This window comes from Colias croceus, chromosome 6, assembly GCF_905220415.1.
Source record: "Colias croceus chromosome 6, ilColCroc2.1".
NCBI lineage: Eukaryota > Metazoa > Arthropoda > Insecta > Lepidoptera > Pieridae > Colias > Colias croceus.
Window position 1 is genome coordinate 11,375,974 of NC_059542.1, and position 21,361 is coordinate 11,397,334.

Below are 21,361 nucleotides of genomic sequence, written 5' to 3' on the forward strand. Positions count from 1 at the left end.
CCTTTTGAATTATTATCTCATCCATCTTCTAGTAATAACTCATCCTCACTAACTCGAACGGAATCACCAAATAATACAAATATTCATTCATCTCACTATCACAATCTATATTTTAAGAGTCGACTCATCCTCATTTACTTCTCGAAGTCACCAAATAAAACAAATAGTAGGGACTTGTTTGAAAGCAAGCAAAAAGCTGCGGCGAAGCGACAAACTTAAACTCGTGAGTGGTCTGCCTTGACGATCGGACGCATTGTTGACATCAAAATGGTGCACAAATATTTATTTGTTTCCGTGGTAAGTTTTATTATTATATTTTCTATTAGTAATAACTTCTAGGGTCGATTTAGGGCATTCAGTGATGTTATTACGTTTAACTTCAAGTTTAGATTTTTTTTAATTGTTATTTACTTTTTCCTTAAAAATTTTGAGTAAAAAGCTTGAGTATAAAGTGAATGTCAAAACTTTAAACTTAATTAAAATAAACACAATTGTAACACAACCCTAATAAAGATCAATGGTAAATTCTGTAAAATAATAAACTTAAACTTAAGTCCCGTCAAATGTTATCCTAGGTTTTTTAATATCTGTAAAACCTAAAAACTGTATATAACTTTAAATCTTAAAAATATCGACCGATAAAACAAAAGCAATTTTTATCAATAAACATTAATATTGAATGTTACGACTAAATTAAATACATAAATTAAATTTACGTCGATACACAAAAAAATGTCATTGTTTGACCTATTGTTTTCCTAATATAGGTACCTACAGCAATAAAAAATAATAATTAAAATATATGTTATTCTTAAGTTTGGACATTATAATTAAGGTTTATCTGAATCAAATTGTAGAGTTTTTTAATGAGTGGCAAAAAATCACCACCATATTAGCTAGTATCTAGCTAATATGCTACCTACGTTTTTTTGTTTGTTTTGTCGTTTCACACAACACACACAACTTGTTTTAAAACAATTTCATAAAATAATAAGTTATTCACACTTTGATATTCGAATGTAATTATTACTATAATTATTGAAATAATGCCTCCATCTAATCAAATAGTTCAGCTTATTATATTTAATAAATAGTTCAGATTAGAAATAGTTTAATAAATTAAATAGTTCAGATTATTATTAGGTAAATTTACCCAATATTCATAACTGACATAATGAACTTTCGATAGTCATCTCACCAAATTAATAAAAAACTTTTTATGTTTATGTCTGTCTATCAATTACGCGATAGCTTTTTATTAATACAATTAAGATTAACATCTCATGTATATTGTAAACACAAAGCGAAAATATAAACTTGCAACAACGAAATTTAACTACTAAACTACATTTACATTGTTAGAAATAGACTAAATTGGATTACTCCGTCCAGCAGTTTTTTCGTGAAAGAATAAACAAACATCTTTACAAACTTTCGCATTTGTAATATAAGTAGGATGTGATAGAGACATTACTTAATCACTTGTTCAAACATGGAATTTTATAATATAAAAATGAATCGCAAAATGTGTTGGTAAGCGCATAACTTGAGAACAGCTGAACCGATTTCGATAATTCTTTTTTTATTATATTCCTTGAAGTACGAGGATGGTTCGTATTTAGAGAAAACGTGAATATGTACCACGGGCGAAGCCGGGGCGGACCGCTAGTTTACAATAAAAATAAATCGCGAGTAAATACCGTTATAAATACATGTGGAATACCTTTTTGTATGTTGTTTGAATTATACTAATATTGTTAAGCTGGAGAGCTTGTTTGTTTGCTTGAACGCGCTATTCTCAGGAACCGCGCGCGGGTCCGATTTGAAAAAATATTTCACTGTTAGATAGTCCATTTATTGAGGTAGGCTATAGACTATGTATCATCACGCTTAGGTAGATCAAAAGGAGCGGAGCAATTTGGGTGAAACCGCGGGACACCACATCATCACTACTTAGTATAAAACAAAGTCGCTTTCTCTGTCCCTATGTCCTTATATGTATGTTTAAATCTTTAAAACTAGACAGCGAATTTTATACGGTTTTTTTAATATATAAGGTGGTTCTCGAGGAAGGTTTTCGTATATGATTTATTAGGTTTTAGACAAAGCGGGCGAAGCCGCGGCCGGAAAGCCAGTATCCTTACATTTTGGTAAAAAACTTATAACTGACCCGAACACATAATGATAATGTATTTTCACGTATATTTGCTAATCTATTTAAGTATTTAGCGAGCACTTGACATCATGTAGGTCAGTGAGTGCTATTTACATAATTTTCATATTTATGACATTTTTGCATTTTGTAAGTATGTATTATATACTCTTGTTTGTATATATAATATGTTGCTATTATCCAAATGAAAACAAAACATCGATGCCAAGTTACAATTAATTATGTCATGTATACCAAGACTTATTCCAAAAGAAAAAACACAACATAAAGCAGGCAGTCTTGAAGATAATAAAGGGTTGTATTATTATGTGAATATAATTAATTAAAAATGGGTGACTAGCATTTTATATGGTTTTGTAATATTTTAATATAATATTTTGGTCTCTTTTATTATAGGACTTCAATTTATTGTTCATAAATTATGTTGATTTACGTATCTTCGCATTATACAAAAAAAAGGTTATTCAAATTAATTTTGCATCAGAAAAAATCGATTAATTTCGTAGCTATTAAGGATTAACCGAAGCAATCAACACATACAATAAAGTTGTTATTTTGTTTATAAAATTCCCATCACGTATGATCAACCGAAAAAAGATATTTATCACCATCAGGTAGAGTTAGGTGCATTGACCTTTTAAAGTTCCTCTAATGTGTACATATTACGGTAGAATTTACCTTATAATTTGATAATAAGTCACGCTTTTTTTGTATATCTATATCTATAATGCAAAAACTTTCTTACTATTATTATTTATTACTTTTATAAATGCGAAAGTTTGTGAGGATGGATCTATGTGTATGTTTGTTATTCTTTCACGAAAATACTAAAGAAACAATTACTATGAAATTTAGCACACATACAGAGGGTAACTTGGATTAACACGTAGGATAGGTTTTATCCCAGAAATCCCGCGGGAACAGCAACTATGCGGGTTTTTGTTTGAAAACGCGGGGGAAGCCGCGTGCGGAAAGCTATTAGATATTTAAAATAATCTAATATAACCGTGAATATGTCCTTCTAATCATCTTCTAAATTTATTTTTTAATTTGAATTTGAACGAGTTTTTTATCAACTATTATAAAAGCTAATGCTATATTTTATTTGTTTTCAAATATTATATGACTTTTAACATATTTAATATTGGGATATTTTTAAAGAATAGAAAAAAAAATCTATCGCGTGGTCGGATCCAATTGTTATTATTATTTAAAGTTTTTAATGCTATAAAACTAAAATTTAAACATAAATTTATAAAGAATAGAAAAAATTCGATCACGAGGCGGGACTCGAACCCGCATCCTTCGCGCCATTCCGGGGCGGATGCCTAACCAACTCAGCCACACTCAAATGGCGCGAAGGATGCGGGTTCGAGTCCCGCCTCGTGATCGAATTTTTTCTATTCTTTATAAATTTATATTTATAAAGCATTTGAATGCCATAAAAACCAAAAAAATATAAAATTTAAACATTTTATTTTACATGCTTATTGGACTTGTTTTAAAACAGCATACCTAATAATTCACTATATTCATTAAAATAGAGTTACATCTGAAATCATTTTCTTTTTACATTACAATAGTATTACTATATTCAAAAGTTATTAATTCGTGCAAAGAATATCTTACAAAAAATCACTTTAATAAAGTTCCTTGGAGGCTTAGAAAATGCATGATCAATCTCCACAATTTGTCACTTATAGAAAACTCTTACTTAGTGCGGCCTACGTTTATATCTAAGTATTAGTGGACATTACCCCGCTTTTACCGCAGTTTCTCTGCGACCACATCCCGTGTTTAATTATCACCAAGAAGCGCATGGCCAGTCACATTCAATGACCAGTAAACGATCACTTGGTTAAGCAACCTGAGGAGCGGTCAGGTTATGGATGGGTAACCGCTTAGTGGCGTATCAGCTGAATACGTGCACAGTTTAATGCGGTAGGTTGTTGTCGTTTTTCATTCGACTTCAATAAAAGTGCATTTTGGTTTGTTACCTCAGAGCTTTCGACTGGGTGAACCGATTTTGATGATTCTTCTTTTATTTGAACTCTAATGTCTTTCAGCAAGTTTTATTTCGTTCAGTTCTGAACATTTAGAGGCGGTTTAAATACAGATCGTTGAAAATAAACGGACGATATTCTCGTACAAGTACCTACAAGTAAGATTCTTCAATAATTAATTATTTTATGACGGTAAACAAAGTGGGAAGCATTAAATTGAAAAAAATGTAAATGTCAAAATTAATATGCAAGCCTGAGTGTTAAATACGGTCAATATCAATTAAGAAATCCGTTAAATATACCAACGAAATTGTTATAATCCATACTAATATTATAAATGCGAAAGTAACTCTGTCTGTCTGTCTGTTACTCAATCACGATTCACGCCTAAACTACTGAACCAATTTGCATGAAATTTGGTATGGAGATATTTTGATACCCGAGAAAGGACATAGGCTACCTTTTATTGCTTAATATGTACCACGGGCGAAGCCGGGGCGGACCGCTAGTATGTAATATGTCAGAAATGTCATATATATCAAATGTCATAGTACGCATACAGTAAATATTTTTAAGCTATTATTGCATAGCTTCTATCGCGTGCCTTGATCGCGGGGACCGAATCCAGAAATTGCGTAACGAAAAACCTCACGCTACCCACTCCGACAGGCATGGAGGTGTGGCTTAAAGGCATGCTATGCAAATTGCAATAGCTTTACCGCGGCGCGGCAGTCCCCGAGTGACACACGTATTTTTTTTTTCTTATTGTAATGAATAATTATTGTCTTTCAATTGTAGTAGGAAGTCTCAGGTGAATTCCGAACCCAAAAAGGGTTATTGACCTTGCCATAATTACTAGCTTTAAAAAACAAAACCTAAAATACTAAATACAATAACTGAATATGAATAAATGTTTATTGAAGATGACTGCACGACTCAAAATATAAATCTATTAAATTAAAATTAAATTATGTAAAATATAATATTATAAACATAGTTACGTATTTATTTACAATTTAAATAAGAACCAGAAATCGATCCAAACAAAAATATAAAAACTCTTTAGCTTTTTTAAAGCCAGCTTTTTCGTTTTAAATTGAACTAATTGCCTACCTTACTCAAAATAAACCTTTTAAAACAGCGTTTGTAATCATAACAACAATAACAACAACAACAACAATATCATAAAAAGCAGGAAAACGTTGATACATAAAACCGTCGCGTCGCGTATAAAAACTATACAATACAAGAACTACTCGTATATAAGTGACCTATACTTTCTAGTCCAGTTTTTGTCCATAATTACTTTCCTCTCTGGGTCATACTGCTATTGTAAGTTATGACCTACACATACCGTTTATAAGGTGATGTACATCATGATAAGGAAGGTGATTATATAGACCGGCTTTTTTTAACAGGTTATGTTTTCCTTTTTTTTATTATTCGTGAAATAAAATTCAACACGTAGCAATAAACTAAAGTAGTTATTATGATTTATTTCATAATGAATTCTTAGTTGATGTAATTTTTATTGTTTTTATTATTTTATGTTTTAACTTTTAACCATAATTAACAATAACCAATAAATAAATAAATAAATTTTCGTTTCCTACACTATCTCACATAAGTAATCGAATGTATTCAAATATTTATAGTTCACTACAATTAAGTATATACGCTATACCTTAAACTACTAGTTATATCACCTAAAGTATTCCATAAAAAGTCTACAAAACGATGTTTAATATATGTTTAATAATGTTCATCTCACCAAATTAATAAAAAACTTTTTATTTTTATGTCTGTCTATCAATTACGCGATAGCTTTTTATTAATACAATTAAGATTAACATCTCATGTATATTGTAAACACAAAGCGAAAATATAAACTTGCAACAACGAAATTTAACTACTAAACTACATTTACATTGTTAGAAATAGACTAAATTGGATTACTCCGTCCAGCAGTTTTTTCGTGAAAGAATAAACAAACATCTTTACAAACTTTCGCATTTGTAATATAAGTAGGATGTGATAGAGACATTACTTAATCACTTGTTCAAACATGGAATTTTATAATATAAAAATGAATCGCAAAATGTGTTGGTAAGCGCATAACTTGAGAACAGCTGAACCGATTTCGATAATTCTTTTTTTATTATATTCCTTGAAGTACGAGGATGGTTCGTATTTAGAGAAAACGTGAATATGTACCACGGGCGAAGCCGGGGCGGACCGCTAGTTTACAATAAAAATAAATCGCGAGTAAATACCGTTATAAATACATGTGGAATACCTTTTTGTATGTTGTTTGAATTATACTAATATTGTTAAGCTGGAGAGCTTGTTTGTTTGCTTGAACACGCTAATCTCAGGAACCGCGGGTCCGATTTGAAAAATTATATCACTGTTAGATAGTCCATTTATCGAGGTAGGCTATAGAGTATAGACTATGTATCATCACGCTTAGATCAAAAGGAGCGGAGCAATTTGGGTGAAACCGCGGGAGACCACATCATCACTACATAGTATAAAACAAAGTCGCTTTCTCTGTCCCTATGTCCCTATATTATGTATGTTTAAATAAACTAGACAGCGAATTTTATGCGATTTTTTTAATATATAGGGTGGTTCTCGAGGAAGGTTTTCGTATATGATTTATTAGGTTTTAGACAAAGCGGGCGAAGCCGCGGCCGGAAAGCTAGTAGGTATCCTTACATTTTGGTAAAAAACTTATAACTGACCCGAACACATAATGATAATGTATTTTCACGTATATTTGCTAATCTATTTAAGTATTTAGCGACCACTTGACATCATGTAGGTCAGTGAGTGCTATTTACATAATTTTCATATTTATGACATTTTTGCATTTTGTAAGTATGTATACTCTTGTTTGTATATATAATATGTTGCTATTATCCAAATGGATACAAAACAACGATGCCAATTGCCAAGTTACAATTAATTATGTCATGTATACCAAGACTTATTCCAAAAGAAAAAACACAACATAAAGCAGGCAGTCTTGAAGATAATAAAGGGTTGTATTATTATGTGAGTATAATTAATTAAAAATGGGTGACTAGCATTTTATATGGTTTTGTAATATTTTAATATATTTTGGTCTCTTTTATTATAGGACTTCAATTTATTGTTCATAAATTATGTTGATTTACGTATCTTCGCATTATACAAAAAAAAAGGTTATTCAAATTAATTTTGCATCATTAAGAAAAAATCGATTAATTTCGTAGCTATTAAGGATTAACTGAAGCAATCAACACATACAATAAAGTTGTTATTTTGTTTATAAAATTCCCATCACGTATGATCAACCGAAAAAAGATATTTATCACCATCAGGTAGAGTTAGGCGCATTGACCTTTTAAAGTTGTTCCTCTAATGTGTACAAATTACGGTAGAATTTACCTTATAATTTGATAATAAGTCACGCTTTTTTTGTATATCTATATATAATGCAAATACAAATCTATATCTATAATGCAAATACTATCCTACTATTATTATTTATTACTTTTATAAATGCGAAAGTTTGTGAGGATGGATCTATGTGTATGTTTGTTATTCTTTCACGAAAATACTAAAGAAACAATTACTATGAAATTTAGCACACATATAGAGGGTAACTTGGATTAACACGTAGGATAGGTTTAATCCCAGAAATCCCACGGGAACAGGAACTATGCGGGTTTTTCTTTGAAAACGCGGGCGAAGCCGCGGGCCGAAAGCTATTAGATATTTTAAATAATCTAATATAACCGTGAATATGTCCTACTATTATCTTCTAAATTTATTTTTTAATTTGAATTTGAACGAGTTTTTTTATAAACTATTATAAAAGCTAATGCTATTTATTTGTTTTCAAATATATGACTTTTAACATCCTACTAAATAAATATTATAAATGCGAAAGTTTGTATGGATGTATAGATGTTTGTTACTCTTTCACGTAAAAACTACTGAACCGATTACAATGAAATTTAGCACACATATAGTGGGTAACTTGGATTAACACATAGAATAGTTTTTATCCCGGAAATCCCACGGGAACGGGGATCCTATGCGGGTTTTCCTTTGCAAACGCGGGCGAAGCCGCGGGCGGAAATTTAGTATTTAATATTGGGATATTTTTAAAGAATAGAAAAACGTTTATCGCGTGGTCCGATCTAATTGTTATTATTATTTAAAATTTTTAATGCTATAAAACTAAAATTTAAACATTTTATTTTACATGCTTATTGGACTTTTGTTTTAAAACAGCATACCTTATAATTCACTATATTCATTAAAGAGTTACATCTGAAATCATTTTCTTTTTACATTACAATAGTATTACTATATTCAAAAGTTATTAATTCGTGCAAAGAATATCTTATAAAAAATCACTTTAATAAAGTTCCTTGGGGGCTTAGAAAATGCATGATCAATCTCCACAATTTGTCACTTATAGAAAACTCTTACAAGAGTGGCCTATGTTTGTGTCTATTAGTGCACATTACCCCGCTTTTACTACAGTTTCTCTGCGCTTGACCACATCCTGTGTTTAATTATCACCAAGAAGCGCATGGCCAGTCACATTCAATGACCAGTAAACGATCACTTGGTTAAGCAACCTGAGGAGCGGTCAGGTTATGGATGGGTAACCGCTTAGTGGCATATCAGCTGAATACGTGCACAGTATAATGCGGTATCTAGGTTGTTGTCGTTTTTCATTCGACTTCAATAAAAATGCATTTTGGTTTGTTACCTCAGAGCTTTCGACTGGGTGAACCGATTTTGATGATTCTTCTTTTATTTGAACTCTAATGTCTTTCAGCAAGTTTTATTTCGTTCAGTTCTGAACATTTAGAGGCGGTTTAAAATTTAAATACAGATCGTTGAAAATAAACGGACGATATTCTCGTACAAGTACCTACAAGTAAGATTCTTCAATAATTAATTGTTTTATGACGGTAAACAAAGTGGGAAGCATTAAATTGACAAAAATGTAAATGTCAAAATTAATATGCAAGCCTGAGTGTTATTACGGTCAATATCAATTAAGAAATCCGTTAAATATACCAACGAAATTGTTATAATCCATACTTAATATTATAAATGCGAAAGTAACTCTGTCTGTCTGTCTGTTACTCAATCACGATTCACGCCTAAACTACTGAACCAATTTGCATGAAATTTGGTATGGAGATATTTTGATACCCGAGAAAGGACATAGGCTACCTTTTATTGCTTAATATGTACCACGGGCGAAGCCGGGGCGGACCGCTAGTATGTAATATGTCAGAAATGTCATATATATCAAATGTCATAGTACGCATACAGTAAATATTTTTAAGCTATTATTGCATAGCTTCTATCGCGTGCCTTGATCGCGGGGACCGAATCCAGAAATTGCGTAACGAAAATCCTCACGCTCCCCACTCCGACAGGCGGAGGTGTGGCTTGAAGGCATGCTATGCAATAGCTTTACCGCGGCAGTCCCCGAGTGCCACACGTATTTTTTTTTTTCTTATTATTTCAATTGTAGTAGGAAGTCTCAGGTGAATTCCGAACCCAAAAAGGGTTATTGACCTTGCCATAATTACTAGCTTTAAAAAACAAAACCTAAAATACTATATACAATAACTGAATATGAATAAATGTTTATTGAAGATGACTGCACGACTCAAAATATAAATCTATTAAATTAAAATTAAATTATGTAAAATATAATATTATAAACATAGTTACGTATTTATTTACAATTTAAATAAGAACCAGAAATCGATCCAAACAAAAATATAAAAACTCTTTAGCTTTATTAAAGCCAGCTTTTTCGTTTTAAATTGAACTAATTGCCTACCTTACTCAAAATAAACCTTTTAAAACAGCGTTTGCAATCATAACAACAACAACAACAACATCAAATCATAAAAAGCAGGAAAAACGTTGATATAAAACAGACGCGTATAAAAACTATAATATGTATAATACAAGAACTACTCGTATAAGTGACCTATACTTTCTAGTCCAGTTTTTGTCCATAATTACTTTCCTCTCTGGGTCATACTGCTATTGTAAGTTATGACCTACACATACCGTTTATAAGGTGATGTACATCATGATAAGGAATGTGATTATATAGACCGGCTTTTTTTAACAGGTTATGTTTTCCTTTTTTTTATTATTCGTGAAATAAAACTCAACACGTAGCAATAAACTAAAGTAGTTATTATGATTTATTTCATAATGAATTCTTAGTTGATGTAATTTTTATTGTTTTTATTATTTTATGTTTTAACTTTTAACCATAATTAACAATAACCAATAAATAAATAAATAATTTTTCGTTTCCTACACTATCTCACATAAGTAATCGAATGTATTCAAATATTTATAGTTCACTACAATTATTTATATGCGCTATAGCTTAAACTACCTACTAGTTATATCACGTAAAGCATTCCTTAAAAAATCTACAAAACGATGTTTAACTAAACACAGTTAACTCAGCTAGCCGGTACTATACGTAAACTAGCAATAAATTCTACTACGTTCTAGAATTTACTATTGTCTCAATAAATAACTTTCTAGAGAGATTTACAATAACGACGTTGATGACAATAAAATCTTTTACTCTACGGAATAGCACAAATACTTTTTATGCTAATGTAAGACGGGTAGAACACACCTATAAAAAGCAATTTATTGTGTTAACATAAATTTAACAAATTTAACATAAGCACACAGAAGAGTTTATACGTAAACTCTATATTTCTGTTATCATTTAGGAACTTATCAGTCAACATTTCGTTTAAATTCGAGCGTAAAGCCCAAACTAATAATTAATGAAATTAATAATTTTAACTAAAAAAGAGTGTGTGTACTTATGTACACACGCGTTAGAAGTTATACTACTATACAACTTGAACATAGTTATCAATTTTCATACCACCTACAAAATCTGTGTTAGCTATAGCTTTTGAAATTCCATGTGCAAGGTGATTCTTACTTCTCTTACCTATATGGAATTTTCCAACATCATTCTAAATGAAGAGATAAAATTGTATGGATGCCTCATCTTACATTACCACAAGTAATTCATGTATTTTTCTTTTTTCCAGTTACTAGTATTGTGCTGTCTCCACAACGTGTCTTCCCGACCTTCAAACAATGAGTAAGTTAACACTTTCAACTGTTTCCGTAGTTTTGACAAGGTTAACTTCACAATAATATGAAAATAAAATGGTATTCACAAAGTACCATCTTTATGTATTAAAATGCTATAAGGATGTAATTGTAGGACTTTTTCTGTCTATATGCGATACATTGTATATTTTATCAGCAATATTAACATTACTGCAGCCAAATATGGCTTCGTGGGTTAAATTGGATAATTGGAATTTGGAAGTCAAAAAATATTATAATAGTACGATCATTAGGAACAAAATTATTACCAAAAATAAAAGACAAAACGTTGCCTTTATATTTCACGTAGTTCAAAAAGGCTCTGACAACGGTACTAATACAAAAGATAACAACCACCGCTTAGAATATCGGAAAAGTGCACTTTTTTCAACTAACACGAAATACTAAACCGAGGAGCTATCTATGAAAACACTGTCGGGTTCAGGTATGCTGGAGTTAAATTTCTTTTAGCTTCGCTTTGCCTTTAATATGTACAGAAAATGCTTAGTAATCTGCTATTACAAAAAATACATCCAATATCGTGTTAAATACTTTTGTATTTTTTTAGGTCTGGTCCAGAAAAAGTGGAGATGCCAATCGAAAGCACACCTCAGGGCGCATCATCAAAAGAAGAGCGATCTATTTATTACCAATCAGATCCCGCAGTACTTCAAGACGGAACCACTCTCGATATAGTTGATAAAATTAAAGCTATCAATGAGGGTCTCAAGAAGCCACATCGTCAACAATACAATTACAACAAACCGCAAACAGGCGGTGGTTACGTAATCGATAAAGATATTTTGGAAAAGATCCAACAAGCTATCGCGTCTGGTAAAATTCATACTAACGGTGGACCGCAAAAGCAACAAGAAAATAACTTGTTACAAAACGAGGAAGAAAACTTCAAGCGTTACATACATTCAAGATCACTTAGACAAAATCTAGGAGTTCCTGTAATGCAACAACCATATTTAATGAACATCCCCGTTTTAATAATGCCACAAAATACAGACTTGTACAATCGATTCGCTATAAATAATGATTTAAAATCTATGTCGCAAAATGATGTTTATCAAAGCAGACAAGAATCCTTTTTTCCCAGTTTTCCATCGTTCCCATCGTTTCCATCATTTCCTTCATTGTCATCATTTCCATTTCAAAGCTTTCAATGGCCATTTTCTCAATTATTCCCATTTATCATAAAGGATCCATTCTTAGCCTTCAGCCAATCTGGAGGCTTTAATAACTTAATTGAATATGGTCAAAATGCTGATGTTTGTACTCGAAAGCAAAAATCTGTAAATGACGAAACAGACGAAACAATTCCTGTAGAAAATGACTTTGAAGATGGAAGCTTGGAACCTTTACAAGCAGAACACAGAAGAGAAGCACGCGCTTTGAAAAAGCGTACTGTAGATAACCAGTCCGTAAATCAAGAAATTGAAAATGGTAAACAGCCAAAGAAAATATACGTAACTAGACCAGTTACAACAAATATAAAAAAGACTACTAAAAAGCCATATTATGTTGAAGAAATTGAGGAAGTTAAAAATGAAGAATCAGGGGATCTACGTTTTCCTTTTGGTGATTTTGGTTGGTTTGGAAATAGAAAGCCTGTAGCACCGAGTCCTGGGTTTTTCATCAACAAACTGCGTGTCAGGAAAGGAGGTGTTGCAATTGCTGGACCGGGCGGTGTAGCAACAGCTGGCAGAGGGGGTACTGCGATAGTTGGGCCCGGAGGTCTGGCATACACTCAGCCTGGTGGATTGGCCGTTGCTGGACCGGCCGCACGAGTCGTCGCCTTATCTCCAGATGTAGACCTAAATGCCCTCATCACACGTATTCGTCAAGAAAACGACCCATCAGTACCGCGTTCTCAACAACCGATTAGAGAAGGAAAAGTAGTCGCAACTGGACCTGTTGTTTTTTATCATCCCAACGAACAAACATGAACCCTTTATTTATAACAATTTCTTACATCAGTATTAACTTCTAATTCTTTGCAACTAGATATCCTGAAACGGAAGAAAGAAGTACTAACGTGGATTGGCAGCCGGATACGACGGATTCGTTCTATTACGACGGTATGGGGATAATGCAAAGGGTGAAGCCGGGTTTGCAGTTTGTTCTTCGCCTTAATCCAGAAGCACTCGCGGTGAGCGGTGCACGAGGCTCTTCTATAGCTAATCCAGTTTCACAAGTATTTATTAATAGTAGCGATAAGGGCTCCATAATGCATAGTCCCGTAGCAACAGCTGTTGCAGGACCGGGTGGCATTGCACACGCGTTATCTGAACTGTATGTCTATGGAAATGATGACTCTAGTGATAATGCTAATGTTTAATTTAAATAATAGCGTAATGAATGCGAAAAACAGTTTCGATTGTGCTTGAAACTGTTTTTCGAATAGTGAAATTGTATTCTAATTAATTACTAAATGTAATAAATGATTTAAAATTACTATGTTTTTTATTTATGTGCATACAACTTTTTTACACGTTTAAACGTTTTCACACATTAATTTTATGAAATATATATTTATTACCTTAAAATAATAGATTGTCAAATACCTACAATATCTCAAAAGTGCGGTGAATAGCACAGCAAGTAATGAATGCTCTTATTTTTATACAGGCGCATAATAAAATTAATGAAATTTAAAGGATTTAGGAATTTCTTAGTATTTCAATTATGTGCAATGAATCACTTCATGAGTAGCATCAGTAACATAATATAATGATAGGTAATGAAGAAATGTTTTATCACTTTTTAAAATAATAATAATAGGATAGTTAAGCACCACATAATTAAGGACAATTCAATAGAGAATACTTTGATTTCTTTTAATAGCGATTCAACACAATACCTGCCATTCTATGGTGGAGCCAAAGGCCAGTATTTAGAAATTAAAAAGGACACTGCAGGCTCCGTTCTCAGTGAAAAGATAGTCCCTGAAGACAGCCTTAGTAATGAAAATGTATTTAAGAATAGCGAAGACAACTTACAATCTAAGCTTTTTGCTACAAATCTTGGGCAATTGAAATCTTTATCTACAAGTTTGTTGAGATTACACAATCTAGGCAGAAGGCTAGGATATTTGGGAACTAATGAGAAGGAAAGGTTCAAGACTCAATTGGCATCGCTTGGAGAGGCTGCGTCAAATACCATTAAGATTGTTGATGAGATTGGTGAAGATTTTGATGTGTTGTTCAAGAAAAATAAACCTGAATCACCCGTTTCAAGGGGATATGAAAACTATGATGATGTGAGTATATTTTCATTAAAAATTAAACTAACAAAAGTTATCGTCATCAAATCAATGTATTAATTTCTCAATAAAGTTTCTGTAATAATTGTAAATGTAAATAAAAAAAATTAAATCACTGTCAACAATAAAATACTTTAGTATACTGATTAATATAATATGATGATCGTTACGATTTAATCGTTACAGATATTTTTTCTAGAAATGCATTTATTATCATCTTAAGTCAGATTATTTTGAAAATGGTAAAAATAATAAATATTTCAGAGTGCCGAAGAAGGAATCAGCGTTGGTTCTGATGATAATGACAATGTACTCGACAGAGCTACGATTGCTGAAGCCAAACCTGTTGGTAAGTCTATTATTATTCAAACTAATAAAAATATTGATTACGATGTAGCATGAATTTGAGATTGTATAATATGTATATCTCCATTTTATCTTGAGAAAAAATTTCTCTATTAAGCTCACAATAGCATCGATTAATTTTCCACTTTTTAATATTTAAATGTGTCCATTAATCCTAGCATATACTTTCCTAAATTTCATACACACGTGTGATTAGGATTTACATTATCTCTTAACGCCTCTAAGTTTAAAAGCTGTTGTATCCGGAAATTAAAAATTTTCTCTTTTCACTTCCAGGTCTGGCAGTAGTTGGAGAGAACGGCTTAGCAGCATCACGACCCATGGCAACAGCTGTCGCAGCTTCTGGAGTCGCTCTAGCCAGACCCATTGCCACTGCCATAGCTGGTATTGACCCAACCTTACTTGGCATCGCATTCCAACATAACCCACTCGAAAAAAGCATTAAAGTTAACGGCAAATACGTAGCTTGAGGTGCCTATAGTTTTAAATTTAGCTCTCTAAAAACTCTCTCTATGATAAATGTGCCACAAAAATATATTTAATAAAGAATTTAGACTTAGAAATTATTTAAATTATTTTTTACGGTTGGAATTAAATTCCAAGGTACACATTGTGATTGTAAATTAAATATTTAAAAATTTTCGTTGTTTTCTTTGTAATCTTAAGAATCCTTTTTCGTATACAATACTAGCGGTCCGCCCCGGCTTCGCCCGTGGTACATATGAAAAATAGATGTTGGCCGATTCTCAGACTTACCCGATATGCACAGAAAATTTCATGAGAATCGGTCCCGCCGTTTCGTATGGCAACGAAAACTGTGACACGAGAATTTTATATATTAGAGATTAATTTCTGAACATATGTTTGAACAACGCAATTGAGTTGCTCAGTTAAGTTTGACTCTCATCTTTAACTAGGCGTTCTTATTTTAAATTACACACGATACCAATTCTATGAGAAACTGTAATGCAGCTTTATTTTTTCACAATAATTTAGTTAGATTATATTTATAAGCCATCGTTAAATAAGAGTTAGATAACAATCTCTTAGTAAATTACTAGGAAAGAATAAACTAAAGGACGACCTTGTATATAAAGACATGGCGAGGTTCTTAATAAAATAAATTATAATATTCAGTCACTGAAGCTATATTGCATTACTAAATTACATATTTATCATCAAAATGTAACCCAGTAATTATAGTATAATAATAAAGATTAAAAATATCAATCACAGATTAATTCACTATCAAATTATCATTATCATTTATTGTACTTTGATTTTCTTTTCCTTCGCTATTAATTTTTTCCCTAATCTAAAAATGAACCTTATGAGCAATAATTTAAGGTACAATGTTATGAGCAGGATTGATAACAATGTTAGGAATAGTCGAACTTCATAATATTCGATGAAGCCGTACATGCCAGCAGTTGGTGGTTGGAGGTGGTCCCCGCCATGTCGAATAATATGCTCGATCCACCACACAGCGTTTTCCAAAGGAGGGACTGGATGCTCTCTCATCAAGGAACGCAATCGAATAATGTTGTTTTTATAGCTGAAAGAAACACATTGAATTAATAGATATACTTATGTTATGTATAAACTAATGAAACATGAATGCACACAATAGATAACTGATAGTAATAAACAAACAGAAGGATAAATATCGATGATGAAAAGTGATAGTATGCTGTTCTATGGATACGGTTATATTTAATTTCGTAATAATATTCAATCAATCATTTGGTTTAAAATATTATCACTTTTGGTACGCATACGAGTCTAGTGCTAATTTTTCTGACTGTTAAAAATTCCTTTGTTTCAATGTAGATAAAATTAATAACATACCTCGGATCCTTGATAACAGTTTCAAGGGCATTTTTAAATCCTTCAGCTGTAAGACTAGGAAATTCTAGACTCATTCCTATTTTATGATGAACGTATTTTTCGACATTATACCATTGATCGGCTAGCATTGGAATACCGATTAGAGGGACTGCAGCATTAATGGCTTCGTCAGTTGATTGTAGTCCACCTTGTGTTACGAATACTTTAACATTGGGATGTTCTGGAAATATATTGTGATATTAAACGACAAAGGTGAAAATTAATGTAGGTAATTATAAACTTAAGAATACTTCTTGGCACACCAGTTTCGTTGACTGGCCAGTCAGTCAACTCATAAATGGCCAGAAAAGTGTGACTACACGTTAGTTACAGGAATACTGCATACACTTATTGAGGAAAAGTATAACTATCATAAATTTAAATATCCAATGCGGTTGTAGAAGGAAAAAAGGTAATCTATACATACTTAAGAGATCAGTTTGTGGGAACCACTTGGACGTTTTGATATTTTTAGAGTTTCCAGGTAATGTGTCACTGTCCCATTTCCACAACACATCATACGGTAGTTCCGACAAAACGTCTGCCATAACTTTAATTTTATCAGGATCAAGATCATGTGATTTCACATTAGATCCAAAACTTATGTAAATAACGCCATTTTTAGATGAATCCAGGTATTTTTGGAGATCCTGCAGAAAACATACAAGCATATTTACATTTTATCCATTTAATATTTACGATTATGAAATACGGTCTAATTTACCTTACATTTGACAAAGGTTTATCCGGCGCTTGATGTATTCCTCCAATATAGAGAATGTTTGGAGCAACTGGTCGATTGTCAGTCCAGAGAGGGTGCTCATTAACAAGAATCATTTTTACGTTCCTGAATAAGGTTTCGAAGCGAGGCATGTCCTCACCAAAGTACTTTCCAGTCAGCTTATAATCTAGATGCTGCGTACTATAAATATGATAGACCAGAGTTATGAATGAAAATGTTTGACTGATTTTCTCAAGTAGTGTTAAATTGTAAATACGTTGTTGTAGTGGTGTTGGATACAGGAAAGGATGTATTGGAGAACCTGTTATAGCGTATTGTGGTGCTGCAACACCCAATGAACTGATTTGAATCATTGGTGCCTTTATTATATGGCTCAATCCTATTGCAGCTCTCACACATGCTTCGACAATCACTAAATCGTACGTATCCCTTTCTTCCAAAATGGCTTTTTGCACTTCAGATACTTCAAGTTGGGCTTCAAATATTAAAGGCATTACTTCGAAAATTGCTCTCAATTGCACCATGAAGTCCTCTTTTCTTCCTCTAGCTGATGATAATAATTGACCGACATATTTATATGATACATCGTGTACGTCGATTTCTGTTAGGTTTGTAGGAGATTTGCCCTTAGGGAACACTGGATCAGGGGTAATTAGCACAACATCATGACCTCGTCTCGCTAATTCATGCACTATAGGTCGGAATACCACTTGGTGACTTATCGACGGTGTAGGAAATATAGCTAAAATCCTTGCACATTCTACTAAATTTAATACAATCGATACTATTATTAATATCAACCAACGTAACATATTGTACACACAAAAATATTATCACTACTAAATAATTACCTTATAATTGATTTCAAATTGACGTAGCATTAAATATTTTATCGATAGGATTAGTATTGGGTCGGATAAATAATCACAAGCGATTCGAAAATCTTTCACGTGTGTATGTTATCTTTCACCTCATTGTGTACTTAAGCTGATATCTATTTTATTGTTTCAATGCATTCTTTATTTTCTTTACTGTCTGTATTACCTAATAGATACTATCTATATCATATCTTGGTACTATTTGAAATACCTATTACGACAATAATTTGGACTAAATGTATTAAATTAATGTTGTAGTTAATTGTATAAAGCAAATTCAAAAGGGTTTATGGATGCATGTTTGTTGCTCTTTCACGCAAATACTACTGAACCGATTAATAACTATAACTTGGATTAACACATAATATTATGTTATGTTAGGTCTTATGTCGGAAATCCCACGGGAACGGGAACTATGCGGGATTTATTTGACTACGCGGGCGAAGCATCTGGTAACACATAAATACAGGGTTACTTGTAAAACACCGGCAACCTCGCAGGACAAGATAGCTAACATCAAAAGTAACAACATTTATTCTACGACTTTTGGCATAACGCAATAAATTATTTTTAAACGATTTTTTAAGCTTTAATTGTACTCTCCTAAAATTTGTAAGTCTATGTTCTATTCATTATCGGATGGACGACGCGACGCCCCCTTCCCCCTCTCGTTCGCTTCTTGTTTACGTAATTTTTGTGATGCGCGTAGAGTTTATAATATTCAAACGGAAAATTAAATTAATATTTATTTTTGTATGAAAATAAAATCTAACAAATTATCAAAATTCGTAGAACAAATGTTGTTACTTATGATGTTAGCTATCTTGTCCTGCGAGGTTGCTGGTGTTTTACAAGTAACCCTGTATATAGAAGTAGTAATAATCGTATAATTTAATATGTTACACCTAGCTTACAAATAATCGGACTTGAAATAGTTTATTCATTCTTTGTCAATCCACAATCCAGGAATATAAATGTGCATATGAAACGAACCATTGCCTTATCTTTGATATAAGAATGCAGTTTCTCATATTTATGTAAATAAAAATACTTAACCTTTTAGTTCTGTATTAACATGCAGCTTTCGAAAGAGCGCTCATAACTTATTAAATTAAATTGTAATAAAACAGTTCCCACGATATAACAATAATGATAATTGATTAATATAGTATTTGTGTTTTAAATAATAGAAATATTTTTTTAATAATGGAAAGAGTTTTCTCGAAATCGAACTCAGACACGAGATTTATAATGTATATCCAGATGTATTCATAGATTCCATTTTCAATATTGAATTCATAATATTATCATGTCTGTTTTTATATAAATGTAAATATAACACAAGACCCACTAAACTTTATAAATAAGTCAAGGAAAACATAGCTTTTAATCCATACTACTTTATTATAAATGCGAAAGTAACTCTGTCTGTCTGTCTGTTACTCAATCACGCCTTAACTACTGAACCAATTTGCATGAAATTTGGTATAGAGATATTTTGACACCCGAGAAAGGACATAGGCTACTTTTACCCCGGGAAATAGGATAGGTTTTATCCCGGAAATCCCACGGGAACGGGAACTATGCGGGTTTTTCTTTGACTGCGCGGGCGAAGCTGCGGTGGAATGCTAGTACTACATAATATATTCCTTTTAAATTACCAATACACATTCATATTTAGAAAATTCACAATTTCGTATACTTTAGAATTATTTTTCTAACCCTCGTGGACTATTTAAAATAAAATGACCCATAATGCAATAATAACGTGGAACCGCGCAGTATCACTAATAAATGCGTAGTTATGGAAATCTCAGTAATACTACACATGTTTATTATTAAGCCACGCGCCATTTCGTTATTTACATTTTTCGTAAACATTGTAAAGGATTTTAAATAGGTTATCTAATATTATAGCGTTTTTATTATTAAGTCACTTCAAGCACCTATTCATAAATTGAATTAGGGCCGATTTTTCAATCCTCGGTTAAAATTTATCCGTCCAATAAAGTATTACACGAACATTTTAAAATGTCACCTGTAAACTGTCAAATACGGACAATTAGAATACATTTTTGAAATGGTAGTTTAATACGTTATTCGATGAATGAGTTTTAACCAAGGATTGAGAAATCAGCCCTTACAGCCTTATAGGTAGTATAAATATTATAAAATACAGTTTTATTTCTTTAGAACCATGATTAAACTAAATATTAGATAGGTATGATTGTATATGTCGTGGCCATATCGTACATTTGCTCATTTCATGAAATGATTGGCCATTTCACGAAATGGTCGCATTTCGTGAAATAGCCAATTTAGTTTGGCCACATCATGATGTGGTTTGGGCAGATCAATGATAAGAAATCGTTTCACGATATGGCCAACTAAACGCGCGGTTTTTTCATGAGATGATCAAAATTATTTGATCATATCGTAAAATAGTTACATTAATCATTGGTAGAGGCGCTGCAAGCTCTATGTTTATGTGATAAGATGGCGGCCGCTGGCGAAAATTTAATTATTCGCATGTGCAAATATTTTATGGACTCTTTATATTTTATACGATCTGGCCAAATGTGGATGACCAAATCGTGAAACGTTGACGATTTAACGATCTGATCAAACTATGTTGGCCATTTCATGAAATGCGACCATTTCGTGAAATGATCGATCATATCATGAAATGAGCAAATCTACGATATGGCCACGACATATACATATACCGTAAACTTTCTTAATCTTATATAGCATATATTAATTAAATATCGAGATAATTTTTGTAGACTGAGTTTAATGTTTAATAGAGATGAAACATTATCACCAAATAATGCTAAAAAAGGTGGAATG

The 21,361-nt window shown here is 32.2% G+C and overlaps 2 protein-coding genes across 2 annotated transcripts; one reads left to right on the forward strand and one right to left on the reverse strand.

The window, feature by feature from the left end:
- The first annotated feature begins 223 nt into the window (after positions 1-223).
- LOC123692717 lies at positions 224-15,644 on the forward strand. The gene is made up of 7 exons (XM_045637491.1): positions 224-297; positions 11,304-11,356; positions 11,936-13,319; positions 13,370-13,656; positions 14,221-14,635; positions 14,903-14,987; positions 15,281-15,644. The coding sequence occupies exons 1-7, from the start codon at positions 268-270 to the stop codon at positions 15,472-15,474; spliced, it is 2,448 nt and encodes an 815-aa protein (XP_045493447.1). The 5' UTR covers positions 224-267; the 3' UTR covers positions 15,475-15,644.
- Positions 15,645-16,263: 619 nt separating this feature from the next.
- LOC123692718 (UDP-glucosyltransferase 2-like) lies at positions 16,264-18,445 on the reverse strand. The gene is made up of 4 exons (XM_045637492.1): positions 17,621-18,445; positions 17,319-17,541; positions 16,853-17,072; positions 16,264-16,559 (listed from the first exon to the last, which is right to left on the reverse strand). The coding sequence occupies exons 1-4, from the start codon at positions 18,443-18,445 to the stop codon at positions 16,271-16,273; spliced, it is 1,557 nt and encodes a 518-aa protein (XP_045493448.1). The 3' UTR covers positions 16,264-16,270.
- Between the last annotated feature and the right edge of the window lie 2,916 nt (positions 18,446-21,361).

Bases quoted from the DNA above. Each gene is read 5' to 3' on its own strand.
- LOC123692717 (XM_045637491.1), top strand. From the start codon at position 268: ATGGTGCACAAATATTTATTTGTTTCCGTG. The intron at 13,657-14,220 runs GTTATCTGAACT...TTCTTTTAATAG, and splicing joins CCGGGTGGCATTGCACACGC to CGATTCAACACAATACCTGC. The intron at 14,636-14,902 runs GTGAGTATATTT...TAAATATTTCAG, and splicing joins GATATGAAAACTATGATGAT to AGTGCCGAAGAAGGAATCAG.
- LOC123692718 (XM_045637492.1), bottom strand. From the start codon at position 18,445: ATGTTACGTTGGTTGATATTAATAATAGTATCGATTGTATTAAATTTA. The intron at 17,542-17,620 runs GTAAGGTAAATT...TGTTTTCTGCAG, and splicing joins CGGATAAACCTTTGTCAAAT to GATCTCCAAAAATACCTGGA. The intron at 16,560-16,852 runs GTATGTTATTAA...TGTTTCTTTCAG, and splicing joins ACTGTTATCAAGGATCCGAG to CTATAAAAACAACATTATTC.